Below are 20954 nucleotides of genomic sequence, written 5' to 3'. Positions count from 1 at the left end.
TGTTTATACTTCAAAAATTTGTAATAAAATAAATATGTATAAGTTTGTAATCTTATAAATTAAAATAAATAACAATACAAGTACAAATAATATGAGTAATATATTAAAAAAATTAAAATAATTCTGATGTAAAAGGTTTAGTTGCTTAAAATAAATATTATACAAACATAAAAATTAAAATTAAAGTTTCCTATGAAGAATCGTGGAACGATAAATAATTATGAGAAAATGTGATGAAAATTAAAAATACAAAATACTATAATTGCACAAAATAATAAAAAATTGATGTAAATAAACTAGATTTAGAAATCACAGTATTATTAATTAATATAAGGCACATAATTTCAATGGCAAAATTTGTTAATCAATCATTTAAAAAATAATTATTTTTAAATCACCCTGTTAGTTGAGCCTGAATAAATAATTTTTTTTTTATAATATACTCATTGATGTTCAGCCCATATTAAAATTTAACAGGAAGTTATCAATATTGTTATACTAATAGATTATCAATAAAATAATTTTAGTGAGGGCATTTACTTAAGTTTTGATTTTGTACTCAAGGATTCTTTTACAATATGAAAAAAATTAGTTTGAGGACAGTAAAATTGTTAAAATTATCTAAGCCTTGATGAATGGATGGACAACATTTGATGGTATAATATATACAATACCATCATTCCCATCTTTTCGAAAACTTGCACTTGATGTTTGAGGGTTGACTTCAACACGTAGTAATCGAGATTTTTTGCCTAACATACAATTGAATTTGTTGGATACATTTACTGGTAACTCTGAATTTCTTAATCTGAAATTATGCAATATTATTATTATAATTTATATAACACAAATTTTAAGTATTTAAATAATTTATACAAAACAGAATTGCAACATATAATTTATAAAAATATTATGATATATAAATAAATATATAAATATATGTATGTGTGTGTGTCAATGGCGTATTTGAGGGGGGAAGGGGTCTTTGGCTCCTCCACCCACGGATTGTATTTCTTTTGAATATAATACACTGATTTATTTAAAAAATGTAATGTATAAATAATTAAGAATATAAATTACTAGTCTATCACTATAATTTGGTAATAAATTCAATAATATGCCAATTTGATAACGGGTATCAATTTTTGTTTATATTCATAAATTACAATTTTTGGTTGAGGAACGAATAGTGGTATTATCTTCCACGGACCATGCTAAAGTTATAGACATTTACAACCATAACCGAGGTATTTATCAGATAATATAAAGTAATTTAAAGTAATACTTTTTTTACCACATATTTACTAGTTAATCTTTTTTTGATACATTTATGCATATTGTATATTTTGATATTTATTAGAGCTATATAAGTCCTTAATAATTTTACTTGCCTATTTTTTTTTTTTTTATAACATAATATACCTGGTACTTTTTGTTGTGCATAGGTATTTAGTCATTTTTTTGTCCTCAAATGCATACATATTTATGTGTTTTTTAAAGCTAGAAGCCTCTAAGCCAAATAATAATCATAATAACTGACAATATTTGTTTCCATATTCTTTAACTTGCAAATATTGGTCAAAAATAAATTCTTGTAGATTGAAGACATGGTTAAGATCAAGAATAGGCCAGGTTAGGTTAGGTTACTACTTACCAACTTTGTTTTCTGCTTAGATATTTGTTATATTAAGTTACCTATCTTAATTGTATTTTAAATTTTTTAAAAAATAATTAATAGGTACTATTACTACTATGATTATTTGTTGTTTTTTTTTATACAGGATTCAAACTGAAGGTACAATTTAAATATAGGAACTATTTGTGTTGTTATTATTAATACTTATTTTTTTTTTTTAAGGCTTCAAATACAAAGGTTAATTAGCCTACAATGGTTTACATGTTTAATTTATAAATATAATGGAAATTTAATAGTTAATACTTATTTTATATACAGTAGGTTTTAAATATATTTATTAAATAAATATTTAATGAAATTTGGTACTTGTATTTTTATTTATTCACTCGAATGAGCAACAGAAACATGAGTTGTAGTTAATGAATAGTAAATTATTTTTAAGTTTGTATAAAAAAAAAAAAATTAGTTTCGCCCCCATGGCCCTTGTTGATGTGTGTGTGTGTGCGTGTGCATGTATGAAACTGATTTTACTTGTACAATTTTAATTAAATACAAATGTACATAAATAGGTTTCAAGTACGATTTTATAAATAAGATGTTCTTTTTTATAATTGTAAAAGTTAAATTACTATTAAAATCTATGTTACAATTAATAATCAATGTAAAATGGTTTTGACTTCAAATTGGTTTTAAATTATTGATAAAATATTCTAATACTTAAAATAAAATAAAATTTTCTGCAAAAAAAGTATTATGAGAAGGGCCTGAATTTTAATGCAAGATGCATTATATTTTTAATTATCTTAGACAATATTTCAAAGTACATAATTTGTTTTAAGTAACAGACACTTTAAAGACAAAATTTTTATTTTGCATTTTTAGTGTTTTCTCATTTTAAGAGTATTTTAAGACCTATGACGGGTATGTTAATGTAGAACCATTTAGGTTACCGGCAATCTATACCGAATTATTCTTCAGGAGCTGCTTAGGTCGCCAGCAGTTAAACCTCCTATTTTATTTATTTAATACACAAAATTTTTTGATGATAACAAGATAAAGACTTTCTAGTAAATAACAAGGTACCCAAGTACCCAATCTAGTCAATAGAAAATAACTTTGAAAGAATGGAAGATATGTGGAGACAATGCTGGGAAGAAGATAATGCAAAAAAATAGACACCTTATAAGTGACCTTACGCAAAGAGTCCCAAGGGGGTTTGACTGCCCAAGAGCCATATGGATCAACCTTAACAGGATAAAAAGGGAGCAGGGCAATTATAACTACCTTCTACATAAATGGAAAATAAAAAACTCTCCTCTTTGTGGCTACAGACAAATACAAATCATCAGACACATTGTGGTGGAATATCCTCAAACTAGATACAAGGGAGGAATTAAGAAACTTCACAAGGCCGATGACGAAATAATGAATTGGTTGACTCACATTTGCTTTTAAATAGATTATGACTTTTTATTATTATTATTTATGTTATTGTTAAATTTATAAGTATATTTTAAATCTATCTACTTTAGTTATTTTGTTAATTTAATGTTTATTTAGTTTTGTTTTTTACCAATAAACCTACAACATATAAAAAATAAAAAATAAAAAAAGGACTTTCTAATTACATTGCCGGTAAGCTCGTGACAGTTAAGTAATAACAGCCATACTTTATCTCCTGTTTCAATATTGAAATATCATATTAAAATAACATATTTTATCCCCGATATAAAATAAAATTCTTACTGGAAATATCTAGTGCTAATAACTCCAATAAGTTCACCGATTCTGTCTTCACTTGAATCAGCTGTTGATTTTAAAGTAACCACAAGATCATTACCTCGGTTAGAATGAATTACAACCAACTGATCTTGTCCTGGACTCACACTCATTCCAGTAACCTTATAAACAATATTATAAATTAAAATCCACAAATAAATGTATATATTATGTTCATACTTCTTGAATGGGCATTCCTTTTTTCATTGGTTTAAACTTTGTAATGTCTAATTTATATATGGCCCAATCAGTAATTAATATTGCACGATCTGCACACTTATTAAAACGATTTGTTTTATGAATAAAACTTGAAAACAGCACCTACATCAAATGATTTTATATTAACTATAATACATCCAACATATTCAAAAAAATTTTAGTTAGTATTCTATACCTGATTAAACCGATCAGAGTTCTTCAAATTATTTAATGCAACCATAAAATTAGCACTTTCAACGTTTTCTGTTGGAGATGAAAGATAATCGCCTCTCCACATACGTTCTCCACCCCAACTAGGTCGTTTCCCCCGTAACAATGAGGCAGCATGCACCTTACACCGCAATTGTGGCCATTCACTTCTAAGGTAGGGACTTAAAAGTTTAAATGCTTTCCATCGTTTGTAAATAGACTTCAATGAAGGTTCTAATTGACGAACAGCAAAGTTTGGTTGTGGCCAAATTATTGACTTTTTATGATGCAAATTCATTTCACAAGTTCTAAAAAACATAAATATTTTTTTTGCTTTTTAATAAAAACATATAAAATTTTATAATTAAAAATGTAAAACCAACCTATGTGCTTCTAAAACAGATTGGATGTAAATTCGAATTTTATAACGTCTGTAAAATTTTATAATAAAATAAGCAGCTTTCATTTTTCTGAACTTAGCTCGACAAATAGCACCACGCCATTGTTTTTGCAATAATATAACAATAGCTGGAATTAATTCTGCTCGCATCTAAAAATATTTGTCAAATTATTTAATTTAATTTTTTTTTTTTTTTTTTTAAATACCTTTTCTAATGTAAACAATGTTTGAGGTGACCTAATAAATAGTTTCGTTTTTCCATATTTAACATCATTTGAAAATTGATTTTCATCTATCAAGGCTCTAGTGGCTTCTTTATCACTACATTGATAATTTGGCCAAGTAAAACCACTTATCATTTTGTACCTAAAATATTAGTATTGGTATGGTATTATGTAATTTAGTATAGAAGTATTATTTACTATAATATTTAATAAGAAAATATTAATTTAATATATTTGGTATGAAAGTACACTAACCTTTTAAGGAATCTACTGTAAGACTGTCTGTGAGCAAATCCAGCTCTTCGCACTCTGACATTTTCTAATAAACCCAAATAAGATACTTGATGAACGACTCTTTTATAATCCAACCCAACAGGAGCCTTATTTTCATTTGGTTTTATACATCTAACATAATATGGCATTTTACTATTCAATGTTTTGACCAAGGCTATCATTGATGTTTTAAATGCATTTCCAGCAGTAACAGGCCGTTTAGTTGTCTAAAAAGTAATTCAATAATTTAAGTAATATCACTGATTATTTTAAAGGATATTTTTCTTACAGATTTTATATCCAAAGCTCCTTCAGGCCACATATCCTTAATAATTGAATTGTTTGATGAGTAAAGCAGTCTTTTAAAATCTTGAAAAAGGGTATCTTTATTTTTTTCCAAAAAGCCATAAATGTTATATACTACATCACCAGCATAATGTCTTTTAATAAAAAAACATAAATTTAATTTTATGAATTTAAAATAATAATACTCAAAATAACAATTACCGAATTTTAAACTGGATTTTATGTTTCAGATCTTTATCTAATGTATTCACTTGTCGGCTAGAATAATGTTTATGTTGTGAAAGTTTTAAGTCCATAGCTTCTAGTAACATCTAAGCAAATAAATATAAATAAATTACATTATATTAAATTTTTTACAGCTCTGAACTTCAAATTGCATACTTCATCATTTATTTTTCCAACATTTAAACATGCTTCATCTAAAATAGCAATTATGCCCAGATGTGGTTTTTCCACAAGGTCACATATTACTTGGTTATTAAAATACTTCACTTCTTGCCAAGCTATGCCTTCTTTTTGGTACTCTTCTTGCTCTTGGCGTAATACCAAATCTATATATTAGATATTAAATTATATATTCTATTAGTTATTAATTATTAATACAATAATTAAAAATTAATATTTCTTAATTTATACCTATAAACACTTGTTGAAGTTTTTCATTGCAATAATTAATGCAAAACTGTTCAAAACTATTATGTTCAAATACTTCAAACCCATATATATCCAACACTCCAATTACAGTTCCTCCTTTATATTTATTATTCTCAATATAAGGTATTAAAGCTTCATTAACTTTTGATACTATCCAAGTGAATAATCGATCATAAATTGCCTAAAGAAATAGTAATAAATTAAAATTATGTTTTAAAAATCAGTAATCATAGTAATACTTTTGCTAATGCATCTCTTCCATTTTCTGCTTGGGACAATGTATGAGCTTTCTGTAAAACTTCTCCATTTGCTGCAATTATACGTTTACTAAGAGCTGTGAGAAGGTCTTGAGTATCAACCTCTAATAGTTTAGATACTTGTTCAATAGGATTATTATGAGAATTAGTTACTGTTATTGTATCATCATCATTAGTTGAGAATGTTACATTTCCCTAAAAATATTAAAGCATTTAATAATAGTTGATTATACTGAAATTCAATAATAATATTTTAACTATTTACTAATTGTAAAATAGCAGCAACAATTTTCCAAATAGTTTTTATATCAAATGCTGAAAATCCAAGTGTTTTACAAGCACTTAATGTAGCTTGAAAATCAGATTTATCAGCTGACGTAATTGATGATTTCCCTTGCCTTGTATAAAAATAATGTTGAGGATCAGGATTTAATCCTAAATTGCTTGTTTCTTTATGTGTTGTATTTCCTAATGCCTGAAAAATTATGACATTCATATTAACTTATAAGAATATAAAATTGTTTGATTTTTAATCACCTGATAAAAACTATGAAAATTTCTTTCACCGATCTGTTGTTGAATTACACGAGATTTTTCCAACAAATAATTTATCACTCGGCCACCAATTGGATCTCCTTTAAAATTGAAATTTATGTCCATATATTTCCCAAATCTGGAGGAATTATCATTCCTATTGGTTTTAGCATTTCCAAACGTTTCCAAGATAATGTTTGACTGAATCAATATATTTTTTACTCTACACAATATCAATCAAATTGAAATTAAACTATTTATATAAATAAACAAATTAAAATTTACCGTTCTACTTCTTTTTGGCCTGTTAAATTAGTGACAGCAGCAATATATTTCATTATAATCTTAGATGCTTCAGTTTTACCACTGCCAGATTCACCACTAATAACAATACAAGAATCTTGTCGATTCATTTTCATGCTACGATGTGCAGAATCAGCAATTGCAAATATATGTGCTGGGTTTTCAAACAGTTCGCGTCCTTTGTGCAGAATATATAAAGTGTAAGGTGAATTATAATTGAATAAAAAAAGCATATAATTCATTGTCAAATGTTAGTTTAAATATATCACCTTTATATTGGTTTACATAGTCTTGACCATAGATGTTTAATGAGCGATATGGGTTTACAGATATACAGACTTCACCGATATAAGTATAAATATAACCAGAATTAAATCTAATAAAAAAAAAAAAAAACCTACATTAATATAAAGATTATTTAGTAATTTAATAAGAAAGTAATCAGAATATATTATTCATATAATTTAATAACGAGGAAAATAAAATGTAATTCAAATTATTCTATAATTATTTACTGAATAAATAAATAATATTTTTAACCAATTGTAAGCTTTATCCATTTTTTAACAAAATGTATCATCATATACTCAGTAACCATATATTTTACTTTGGTAATTTGACCTTTTTTGAAAAATATTTTATCCATGAGGATCATCTGTTTGGTTTCCATAGTTAAATAAATTAATAAAACAATATACTTATACATTATTCATGATAAAATACATTAACCTTTAATTTAGAAATTAAATGGAACTTTTTTTTGGCTTGTATCCAAATAGGATGATTTTCAGCAAAATATATATTACGTAAATAAAACTAATTTGAAATGAAAATCATCATAACTAAAAAATACAAATTTGGACTTGGATTAACGAATTCTAAAAAAATCACTATGCAAATAGTAACAGTAAAAAAAAATTTTTTAAAAATTGAAAAGTAATTTTCCAAGGTAAAACTGAAGTAGAAAATATGAGATAAATGATAAAAAAAATTAAATCATAACCAAACCAATAGTAGTATGGATTTAATACTAGTTATAAGAATACAATTAAAAATAATATTAAATATATATTATTAACACATGATTCATCAAAATTAAAGCTAATTTAACAATAAGTACACACATAAATATAACCTTATAAGCTTTAACAATCTTATTTAACAATATTACAAAATTTATCATAATTACTTTATTATATGAATTTCAGTCAAATATATTGACTTAGATATAAAAATAATACTGTTAAATAAGTTATGTTCTGTTTAATTGATCAGATATGAAATAAGAATTCATGTATGTATGTACACATTGTATATTATACATGTGTGTTTTTATACATTTGAACATTATAGAAATTTCAACTAAAAACTTTAAATAATAGAAAATCAATTGGTAGCAGTAATTATCTTGAGATAAATAATTAATTCAGTTATTATAAAATAGTTTGATTAGCTTTCATTGCAAGTACTTCAAATATGGACATAACTAGAAAGAAAAGTAAAATGAAATCAGTAGTTGGTATTGACCACTAAGGGGAAATTTATCAAGTTTATCATAAGAATTTAGAAATATTTCAATTGTATAACAGTGTAGCTATTACTTTGGCTAATTAAAAAATAATTTTTTAAAACCTTTTTTTATCAAGAAATTGTTTTGCAGAAACAACTATAATCTTGATACTATAGGTACCTTATCTTTATTAGGTATATAATATTAATTATAATACCTAATTATACCAATAAAAATAAAATCCACTCTAATTATAGTAGTGAAAAAAATTTAATAAAATAATGTACTATTTCAGAGCTATCACATAACCACTTATCACATAAAATAGTTCACAATAATATTAATTGCTTATTATCAAGTAATTTGACTTTTGCTACTAATCTAATTATGTACTAATTTTTAATTTTTAAGAGAATAAAACAAAACTTGGATTAGTAAGTATAATAAAACCTTTATAAAAATACTATAAACATTACATGCTTACATTTATTGAGCTAAATCATATAATTTTAATTATATTATTGTTATCAGTAGAAAACTCTTAAGATTACATATTAATACAATTTAAATTATTGTGTTATTCGAATTACTTGAAACAGTTATTCTGAATTGCCATTTTGATTATGAAAAATAAATATAGATATATCATCAATCAACTAGTCTATGGACTATCAATAATGAGTAATGACACATACCTTTCTGTGAATTAGAATTACCTAGATGCTAAATTATTCTACAGTAGAACTATTGCGAATAAATGTTCATGAAAACAAAAATTAAAATATTTTTTTAAGATTATTTATGTAAAGAATGATCTCAATAATAATAATCTATTTCTTACAAAAATGTTTTTATGTTTCAATTTATAATTATATATAAATATATATTGCAATAAATTCATTTAAAATTATAATTACCAATAGATAATAAATAAACATTACCTATTTTAACAAAAACTATTAATAGTTTGTCTAAACTGATGACAAGGTTAAATCAGAATAATTTTCATTACATTTGATAAAGTAGATAATGTATTTTATTATTTCACAAATAATTAAAAAATAAAATAATTCTAAATGTTTATAGGTTGCATGATTTGAATTTAAAATAATTAAGTAAGGACTACAAGACCCTGGGTTTTAATAAAAAATAAATGTATCATAAATACACCTTTTTATATTTAATATTTAATAATTGTAATTTTTTATCTCAAATTCAACTCGAAATTCAATGCTATCACATTTAAACAATTTATAACTTATCTTGATAATTATTCAAAATTATGAGTTAATTACATGGTAAATATTATTGACACTAGTTTCATTAAATCCATTAATGCCAGAGAGTATGAAATAATAAACAGTAAATATCTAATAGTATTTCATCTTAGATTAAAAATATTACATTATGCACACTATCTTGTATACTATAACTCATTATGAATTCTGTTCAAATAACAGTACATTCTCCATCTTATAAAATGTCTTATAGTCTTACGCTTATATGAGCTGCATGAGAAGTACGAGAAAAATAATGGTTGGCTATAGTAGCAAAATTGCTAAATAAGATTAAAAAGTAAACTTTTTGTAGGTTCTATATTTGACACATATTTTACATAAAATATGAATATAATTCGTCGGTTATGATGGTGAAATATTTTCCACAAACATAAAATTAAAATGCGAAATACGTAAATTCCTTCGGAACTGATAAAAATTAACGTACCTAAATAAAAAAAATATGCATTAAAATCTATATTAATAACGAATTACGATATGAAACCGCTTTTTTCCAAAATAAAATACTCGTTCAAAATCAATACGTATAAGAGCTAAAATAATTTAGCGTTCGCATCGAAGAATGTAACAAAATCGGTAGTTGGTAAGTTATTAGAAAAAAAAAAAAACAGTAGTAAGTTAGTGACAACAACCACAGGTAGGTAGATAATAAACAATTCAAGCGCGTGTATGAATTTTTGTATGCACTGAATACACATGTGGTATTGGGTATTTGTGCGACCTCTACACTAATTATAATATTCCAAAGATTAACTTTCGCGAGTACAGTACCTATCATTCGTCCAAAACAGTGGATTTTTGTATGCGTTAAGACGGAGTGTGTTGACAGATGGCTAAACTGATGTTAAAATTTATTATGGACGACTAATAGAATTTTAGACAGTAAGCAAATTATGCTTAACTCATGCATAACTCGTGAACATAAACGTGGAGAGAGTTTAAGAGCACGGAAAACAAAAAAAAAAAAAATTATGAAAAAAATTAAGCAAATTTCAATTCCAATAGAATAAAAACTATACAATATATTCAACTACAATACATAGAAAATGTAACATTTTCCTTTTCAACAACACCATTGGCAAACATTTGTTTATCAACTACTACGTAATGTTGTAATGTTTTTTGCAGTATGAATAACACCATTAGTCGATGTAATTTTTTTTTATTATTATCATACAGATATAAATCTATATATATATATATATATATACCCGGTAAAAGCAATATTTTGAGGTTTTTAAAATAAACTTATTGTGTTCATCGTTGGGGATGTTCGAGCGGACCCGTGTTCTGATAACAGTAGTTCGAGCGATGGCTTAGGTAAAGAAGTTCATACGGTTCCCCGACACGAGCACACTTAGTAAAGGTATGTATCAACGGGCACGAGTAGCGAAGCGCAAGGCTTACGCGAACCATAGAACACGATGTCATCTGTTGCGCGAAAAAATATTTCGTAACTTCGGAAACATTAGCAGACGCACCGACCGCTTTCCCACCGCCGCGACGACGTGCGTCCGTCTCCCGTCAGCGAACAACTCTCATCGGCAATGGAGAGCCGTGCACGGACGGTAGTGTCGTAATATTATTTTATTGTATTGAGGCCTTCGGACTAGGCCACTACTCTTGCCACAGCTGACACGATATGAAATACGAATCGTAATAACAAATTAAATAGCTGCGCAACGTCGTGGTTGGCGAATACGAGTTAATTCCGTCAACGAATTATACTTCTATCGTTCACGACTAAAATGTATTGAAAACGCGTGCCGTTATGTTAACACAAAACGCTTCATCCCGTGATAAATCTCACAGCGCCGTGTTTCGGACGACATCAGCGGTGGACGCAGCAAAAACTATTTATTTTCTACGTTAAAACTAATGTTTTCATGGCTCGTGGAAGAAGTGCGTACACGTCGTGTCGCGGCCACGGGAAACCGACAAGACATGACGATGACTACACGACGGTAAAATGCAATATTAAGTATGCGGCAAAGCGGCAGGTACGACAAGTGCATGACATCATCGGGCCCGTAATTGATTATTATTCAATGACACACCAAACTCAACTCGCGCGCAGCATTAGTCACGTCGGAACGCCTTATCGAGCACCGACGGATTCCGTCGTGGCCGTTCATCGTACCGCGACAGGGTTGTACACGCAAACATCCGTGTCGGCAACGTAGACTGGTATGTAAGGTCGGCAGCGGTGCTAGCGATAAGGTGGAATAACGCTGAAGCGAACCGTCGGCGATAACGAGATGCGCGCGGGTAGAGATAATAATGTTGTTGTTATGTTATCCGGTGATAGATAAACGGTCGTCGTCGGGGTGGTTTTTGAACTGGCGGTACGTGCTAACGGACTTTTGAAATCTCCCGCGGAACGACAGTAAAAAAACACCGATTCGGCCGGACATCAAAAGTGCATCGCTACCTCGTCCTCCTCCAACGTGCGAACAAACACTACGCGCCGTTGTCAACATTCCCCCGCGGGACGTCTACCAAGTGTTGTTCGGTTACACCGATTATCCGCATAAAACGAACGCACGTTTCGTACAACTGTCATTATTATTGTTAATATTATTATAACCACCGTATCGGACTAGAGCCCCTGCGGATGACAATACCGCTAAATGAGAGATCGCTGTTTCCTGTTGCCGGTGGTTACTCACCTCAGCGTCAGGTTTTCCATAAACTTCTCGATCGTGATCTCGTCCAGCAGGACGAAATCTCCGATCCCCGGTTCGTCTCGGCTTGTCATCATTTTTTACACCGTTCTTTTGTCCACGCCGAGTTTTTCTTGACACAAATCAACCCGGTTCACGTACACGCGCGTTCAGCGACACGACATCGGGTAGCGCTGTTTTTTGGAAACGCAGCAGCAGCAGCAGCAGCAGCAGCAGCAGCAACAATGCAAGATCAGCGGATCGACGAGCGCGAGAATCACGGAACAAAACTTGTGCCGCACAAACGCACTACGACCAGAGACTTCTGGAACGCTAGTGGAACGCGGCGGCGGCGACGGTGAAAGAGCCGCGGCAAGAGAGTACGGTGCGCACCGTCGATCATGTGGGTGGTGGTAACAGTGCGGCCGCCGAAGCCGGCGCGAAATTACGGGGAGGGGGACACCGTACGTGAACGCGCGCAATAATACGATCATGTTACAATCGCTACCATTACGCGGTATTATTTACACACTATGCCGACAATTACTACGTCGTTTACGGCTTACTGCGGACCACGTATAGTTCGCGATATGAACTATCCAAGTTCCCCTGCGGTGACGACTTGTTGGACAAATTGTTCTACTCGTGTTGCACTCGACGACCGTTTCCGAAACGTTCGTCTGGGCGTATCCGGGGTACGGTACATTTACCCGCGCTTCCGTACGGTACTGGAAGTTCTCACTGACAGCTATATATTATGTATACAATTAGTACTGTATTAGGTACCATTTATAAGAACGATCGGTGAATATTTTCGACGGTAACGCGCAGTTAACAACAGCGAGGAGTTAACAGATTTTAGGTACAGGAGCGTCAAAAAATTAATCAGGTTACTTAATCCGTTAAATTAATATACGGTTAACATATTGTAATTAACAATAACGTGCATGCGTTCAAAATATAACAGTAGAAGTAGACATTTTTACGGTACGCAACAAGGCATGTGGGCAATATTGGTAAAATAACATTACTTGAAAATTGCTTCGACTACTCAACTGGAAATATTTATAGTTCATTATTATCTGATACGTACCGTCTATACTATAGATTCTATAGGCTATAGCAGTGGCGCCAAATCCTATGCTTAGGTCAGACCATGGCCTGACCACATTTTTAAAATGAGACAGGGAATCAGAAGGGCCGATCTATGGTTTACACTCTGCAATATTTTGACCTCGCGAGAAATGCCGGACTGACTCAGTACTGTCAGTATGTGTATGAACGGAAGGACGACTACGAATTGGTTTCCGGGTTGTCTACAGGTAACATATAAATTGATTCCCGCAAACTTTCACAACAATTTCCTTCCCATTTATTCAGACTTAGGACTGTCTAGAATTCAAATAAGTTCGAATATTTCAAACACTATATAGAATACTAGGTATGGTTAAAAATGTTGCTCAGAATAATATATTAATATATATATTTATAATATACGCTACATACGTATTTGTCAATAATAATAATTGTGGTTGTAATAAATAAGTAATAATAATGTAATAATAAGTCAAAATAGGTAAATAATACTAGAAAAAAATTAGTGTGGTATGAATTAACAACATACATTTTTTACAAACTGTAGGTTCGATATTTGGCTCTCCCTCTATTTTTTAATATTTTCATCAATAAACTTTTCTTTTTCAGCAACTTTTTTGGACTTTAATTTAAATGAGTTTCTTTGCTTTATGTATGTTTCGCACTGCACTGCTTTTAATTGTTCAATCAATAAAAAAATATTTGGGCGGACGGAATAAAATCTAGAATTCAGTTTTCCATGAAACGATTCGCAACAGTTTGTTGTTTGTTCTGAAGTGGCTTAAAAATCTGCCCAAATTGTTGGTAAAAAACACTATCATTTTCAATATAATTTTCAAGTACATAATCAAAAAATGTATCATGTTTTTCATGTAATGGTTTTATAGTCATCAACTCAACATAAACGTTTTGTATTATATTAGGTGGCAATAAAGGTAATCCGAAAAAGTATTTCAATATTTGCCCAATCTCTGAATCTTTATTTTTAAATTCATCTGAGAGTCCTAAAGATTGATTTTTTCTCCACCACGCCTGTCCTAAGTGGAATATACATCCTCTTAATTTAGACTGTGGCCAAACTTCAGATACTGTCAGGTGAATAGCCTTTTCAAAATCAGCAAAAATAATTTCAGGCCTCATGTGATGTTCTATAAATCGAAATAAGTAATACTGTTCTTGTTGGGCAGTAGGAAAAAAACTAATGGAAAATAATTGTTATATTTTACACCATGAATGGTAAAAAGCTGGTAAATCAATTTTGGGCAACTTTTAAAAGTTCCATCAACAAACACTGTTTTAATTTTACGGAATATCTCTAAATTATGTGAACAAGTAATAATTACAATATTTGTTTCACAATCATTAATATATTTGAAATTTTCACCACGATTTGTAATTATATCAAAATGCTTCATGTAGTTCTGTTAAAGTCTTAGGTAATTTGGGTAACTTACTTGATCGACTAGCGTGAATATTTTATCTTACTCCAAAAACGTCATGCGCTGTAAGCTGTTCAATATCACCATTGAATAGTAACTCTTGGCAGATTAATTTTGTTGGACGTTCAAGATTTTCCTGAACTTTTCTTTTTAAGTTATTGCTTAATGCTTGCCTATCCAATATGTTTTCACTATCTTTCTCATGATTGTGTTCGAGGTTACATTCTTCAATATTATTTAAATTATTTATTTTTAAAAACGATTTGCATTTTCTTTTTGTACAAGTCCAACGTTCCATATTTCCCGATAGTTATCTTTGAAATCCGTATTTGAAACCGTTAATAACGATGAATTTTTTATTTTTTTCACTGAACATCACTTCCATTTTATTGCACGCTCTAGGTTAGTTGTCACAAGACTGACAAAATATAATCAATCTATTAGATATAAAATTATATTTATAAACTTTCCTAGACATCGTAAAACCTAATAAAATATAAGATTATCGATTGTACATATACGTATCTTGTAAGAGTGAGTTGTAGACTGATAAACCGATAAGTTATTTTATTCGAGAACCAATTCGAACAATTGTATACTAGAAAGTTTTTTTTTTGGGAACCAATTCATTCACAATTAATTGACCCGGGAACCAATTCTACGTTTACCGAACGTAATGTAAATTACTTAGATTAAAACACATAATAAAATATTTTGCGGAACGGTGTCTGACTAGTATGAATTATGCTTACCTAATACTCGTAATTTGAGAGTACAAATTATTTTTCTATGCTAAGTAAAAGTTTAGGCTTATGGCCGCTGGGGTTCTTGAGATCGTTGTATTTTTTTATTTGGCCTGAGTAAAATTTTAGAAGTTCGGTGCCACTGGGCTATAGATAGTACCTATGTACCTACGACGGAGACGTTAAAACATTGAGTAACCTGCAGTACCGACAAGTAAAATACATTTCTACATGCATTTCAAATATACAAAACAAAAACTTACCTTGGATCATTATCAATGTTAATAAAACGTTATACAATAACGTTGGTTCCAAAATAGAAAAATTTTAAGCTAATATTTTTTTATGTTTACAAAATAATTTTAAGTTGGAACTCTTTTAATAGGACAGAGTTTGAAATATAATTTTTAAATTACAATCAATAATATTATAATAAAATTCATTATTTTAACATTCTAGAGTTCGTTAGTTTTAACATTAAATTTACAAAAATATAAAATAAATTCAACCATTTTAAGTTAACTAATTGTTTTTGTTTCCGTCGTACTATGACCGTCATTAGGGCAGGGTGAGAGTGGCCCTCGACCCGGGCCCCGCGCTCTCACCATAGTTGGACAGACCTTTCATAGATACAATAAAAAATGTACCTATCATTTTTTTTCGTGTAAAATTATTTATTATATAATTAATTGATTTACTTATTCATATTGTTGTAAGTGCAAGGTACTATATCTGTTAAGAGTATTTGCACACACTTGAGTTCCAATAACAACTTACGCGCGATAGTGACATTTTCGGTATTTAAGGCCCCACAATTTTACTCTGCCCCGAGCCCCGCAAATTATTAGGACGGCCCTGCGCCGTACCATTAGAATTTTATTATATTTAGAAATTATGGACTGGGTTTTTATCAAACATCAATCGAATTCTCATATTCTAGAATAAAAAATATAATTTTATTTATTACACCAAATTAGGTACTAACTTAAATTATTAGAATAGTTAATATTCTGTGAAGAACACTTTATTCCACTTAGTTGAATAAATTAAAGACAAAATATAATTCACGGATGTAATAACACTTAAACATTTCTAAAATATAATTTACAATAATGATCACGAATTTTTAGAATAAAATGCTTCATAAATCGAATTGGGGGTACTAAAACTACCCACTCAATACGCCATTATATGTTCACGAAATGGCTCAATATTCTCGAAACATTCACTTGAGAAGTACATTTTTTGACTTATTAACCTTACTTGAAGGTAAAGCCTGATTTACACTAGGATATTACTCGGCCGAGTCACTAAAGCATGTTACTAATTTTTGTTTACTTGAACAATGCAGACATACTATTTAGTTATTATTCCAGCGATGATTTTAGTAAACATTTTAGTCGAGTAAATAGAAAACAACTCTATTTTTTCCATCTAGTGGTCTTTCCACTAGCAGCTAACAATTTACTAAACCAAGGTAGACACTACTGTTAGAACTATTTTAGTGCTAAATTTAGTAAAAACGTTGCGAATAAACAGGTTGTCACATTTGTTTATGTGTTATATCACTTCACTTTCTTTTTGATTTGTACCTACTTATTATTTACTATCATTTTTTATCCCGACTGATTTTGTATAATTTTTTATTTAAGATTATTCAATATTTATACGAATCATAAGTGGAACGAAGATACTACATTAAAGTTTGTAGAATATCGTCAACACGAATGCCTTTGGAACATGTATTATAATTTCTATAAAAATAAATAAGCACTTGATACTGCCTGCACTTCAATTGTAAGTGTTATGAACATACCAGACTTTGGAATTGCGGAAGAAAAAACTAAAATTAAAAACTTACGTTCAACCTACTCGCAAGAGTTTAAAAAAATTTAATGTTCCAAGGAATCGGGTGCAGGAACAGATTACTTGAACACACCACAAGTGAAATGAAAGAGATGGAAGAATTTTTGCAAGGGAAAGGCAATAAAAGAAACACTATAAATAATATATAAAATGTAAAATGTTGTATACGTATGTAAAATCAGAGCCGTGTTTAACGGGAGGCAAATTTTTGAGGATCAACATAAAATAAAAAATATATAATTATAATTTTTCTTGTATGACTGTATAATTATAATATATATTATTTCTATTACATAAATTATTTTTTATTTTGAATTGTAATTTTCTTAAGGGTGGTATATTTTAATTTGACCCGGGGCGTTTACATAGTTTAACGCGGAACTGTGTATAATATAACCTATAGGCTATCTATATAAACTTCTTTACACATTTTTAACTCACAAAACAACAACAGCTAACTTTATAAAAAAGATAAAACACAATGATAGAACTGAAAAAGTATATCTTGTGCTTACCTACCTAGTTATTGTATTAGAAGACATGAATATTAATCAATTTTACTGTACTGTATATAGACACTTACTTGACGCAATTTAGTAACAAGTTTTAGTGACTCAGCCGAGTACTATCCTAGTGTAAACCTGGCTTAAATGTCGATGATTACATTAGTATCACCATTGATTACAAATACTAGTATTTAAAATCAATGGTATCACACTATCAGCGAAGTTGGATACCATATACACTACTCGGGAGTTCAATCCTGTCAGAAAATAGTTTTAGGGAGGTTCCGTGGATTAGTAAAAGTTATAATTAAACTAATCCAGCTAACTATAAAATATAATCTTTTGGATAAATACTATCTAAGAAATTTCAGTACCTAAATGCTAAAATATGTCCTTGGGGGACTTGGCTATTGATTAAATTATTAAAAATATTGTTCGGTGCCACAGCACTGCTTTGGATAATTTAAAAACTTAGGTAATTCGTAGAAAATATATTACAGTTTCATAACACTAACATAACGAATATTATTAAGGACGAGACGGTGGTAATCATTTAATTGAAGTATGTTTTGTCAGAACCTTTATAATTATAACTAATTTAAATGTATTCATTTAAAATAAGCTCAAATACATTTAATTATGTGTGGTTCTACTAGAAATCATGTGTGATCACTTAGCAAACTAACAATAATTTAAATACAAACAATTGCCCGTATAAGTTTACTCCAACTGCAGCAAGCTAATGACGTGTCCTCGTTGTAATTACAATTTTAAAAGGTAACAGCTGTATAATGCTAACACGGTTCAGAACGGTAGCAGTTAGTTTATAAGTAGAGATTTGTTTAACAAATATTATATTTAACTTATCTGCTGTTCCTGCGCGAAGAATAAAATTATTAGGCTATAATTGAATGTCGACCTACCTGTCAGGTAGCAATCATCAATATCATCGTATCTTACATTTATTTAAAATGTTTGTTCAGCTTGATCAAAACTTAACAATGTTGTGGATAATAGTCATAAATATCGGCACCAATTAATGTAATTACAAAGAAGTCGTAATAGAGAAAAAACAGCTATGATTAATTCAATACAACTTAACAATGTTACTATAATTTTAATCGTAATTTTAATACGAGTATATTTTGATTTTTTATACTTTTTTTTATTATTATTATTACAGAATCAGTTAACATCTATAAGGGAAGTTTACTTGATTGAGATTCTACATAAATATTTAAAACTGAACCATTTATTTTTACTCTTACTGAACTATTAATACATAATTTTTTTTGGAAATAAAAGTAACATAATATTGATTTACATGTTTACGTTTAATAGGTCCCAACGATCGTACAAACATGATTTTAAAGTTGTTATATGATAGCCTTTCCATAGTCATAGTGTCTTAACTAACTATATATTGTTAAATCAACAACATTAATTTTATATGCAAAATATCATAATTTTACTATGTTCAATAGTTATAAAAATTAATACACACTAATAAATTGATATATTAAAAAAAAAAATATTAGACTGATTAATAATAAAAGTTTATAACAAATTATGTTTTTATAATTTAATTAATTACTAACCACAGTAGTTTTTTTTGCCAAAAATTAATAGAAACAGTTAAATGAACATAAATTTGGAAATTTAAATGCATGTACGACTTATTTTATTACTATTACTCTAACTGAATTATGAATATTTAAAAATCAATGAATTGAAAATAACAAAGAGACTATTTATACTTTATTGGGTTTGTTGGAGTCCACAGAATTAAATTTTTTATAAGGAATTATAAATAATCTTAAAATACAATTTATAAATAAATTACGTAATTCTCTCAAATAATAATACACAATTTTTTTTCTTTACCAAAGTTTACAGCAAAAATGAATTAAATTTAATGAAGTTCTCTAGATCAATGTTTCTCAACTTTTTTACTCTTTTACTAACCTTCATTTTAAATTTAAATTTCTTAGTGACCTCTACATATATATATTTTTTAATATAATTGCATATATTATTATTAATAATTAATACTAATATAAGTACTGTACATTGAACACTGTACAGTGTACATGAAATACAAATATAATAATTATTTTTAATTAAAAAAATGTATACCAAATATTTTAATCTATATATATATATTTTTATAAATTAAGGTTTTTAATGGTTTGGGTGTTGCTGTTGATATGTAATTGTTTTGTCAATTCTTGATGTAATTGACTTTGTTAAATTCTCATAGCTGATGAAATGTCCAGTTGATTTCTGTTTTAATATATAATTATATATACTCGTATTATGTAATACTGTAATATCTATTGATTTAATTTTATTATTATTTTATTTTACTATTGGAACTTTTAAATTTGTATTGATTAAAATTTTAAATCATAGGCGACCCTAAATAATAAGTTGACGATCACTAAAAGGCTAGCAACCTCCAGGTTGAAAAAGACTGCTCTAGATTAAAATTAGTTTTTTAACAATTTATTATATATATATATATAATTAAAATAAAAATTAATTAGGAATTTCTTTATCTGTAAAATATTTAAACAAACAATTAAGTCATAATTTTACTCGTGTGGAGTGGTTCACTCATATTTATTAGCATTCAAGTGTATTAGTGATTTATTAAATTTATTAATGGTAGATCAAAACTAAAATTTATAATTGATGACAAAAATGTACATTTAAAACTAAAAATATTTTTTTGAGTTTTAAAATAATATAGTTATACCAAAATGGAATAGTTGTGTTGTCTACTTCATTTAATACCCACCCTTATTCTATGTTTTCTTTATTTAATATTTAGTCAATCATTATTTAATAATTCTATCCCTTATTTATTTTTCAAATAACACATATTAATAACTGTTAACAATAATTTATTCTTCTGCAACTTATTACTTATTAGTACAATTTATAGAATATTTTTAAATACTAGAACAATAAAATAAATCAATGTAGACTCAAATATCAGACTTACCAAGATTACTTCTACAAAGCTTTAAAAATCTCCTAGAATGATTTAAAAAAATA

General features: G+C 28.5%; 1 protein-coding gene and 1 pseudogene across 1 annotated transcript; one reads left to right on the top strand and one right to left on the bottom strand.

The window, feature by feature from the left end:
- Positions 1-453: 453 nt before the first annotated feature.
- LOC112693832 (myosin-IA) lies at positions 454-12621 on the bottom strand. The gene is made up of 17 exons (XM_025569076.1): positions 12252-12621; positions 7044-7150; positions 6757-6952; positions 6475-6694; positions 6203-6412; positions 5920-6132; positions 5663-5861; positions 5408-5577; positions 5228-5337; positions 5010-5160; positions 4703-4947; positions 4430-4589; positions 4207-4373; positions 3810-4131; positions 3596-3736; positions 3383-3537; positions 454-808 (listed from the first exon to the last, which is right to left on the bottom strand). Exons 1-17 carry the CDS (start codon positions 12341-12343, stop codon positions 622-624), a joined length of 3045 nt encoding a protein of 1014 aa, XP_025424861.1. The 5' UTR covers positions 12344-12621; the 3' UTR covers positions 454-621.
- A 116-nt stretch (positions 12622-12737) lies between these two features.
- Positions 12738-17582, top strand: LOC112693844 (annotated as a pseudogene).
- The last annotated feature ends 3372 nt before the right edge of the window (positions 17583-20954 follow it).

The sequence above is a fragment of the Sipha flava genome, unplaced genomic scaffold (genome assembly GCF_003268045.1).
Source record: "Sipha flava isolate LNK unplaced genomic scaffold, YSA_version1 118_pilon_pilon, whole genome shotgun sequence".
NCBI classification, from domain to species: Eukaryota; Metazoa; Arthropoda; class Insecta; order Hemiptera; family Aphididae; genus Sipha; species Sipha flava.
Note: the sequence above shows the minus strand (reverse complement) of the source record. Positions and strands in the feature narration are given on the sequence as shown.

Bases quoted from the DNA above. Each gene is read 5' to 3' on its own strand.
- LOC112693832 (XM_025569076.1), bottom strand. From the start codon at position 12,343: ATGATGACAAGCCGAGACGAACCGGGGATCGGAGATTTCGTCCTGCTG. The intron at 4,590-4,702 runs GTTAGTGTACTT...CTAATATTTTAG, and splicing joins TACAGTAGATTCCTTAAAAG to GTACAAAATGATAAGTGGTT. The intron at 809-3,382 runs GTAAGAATTTTA...GCATAATTTCAG, and splicing joins ATTAGCACTAGATATTTCCA to ATTAAGAAATTCAGAGTTAC.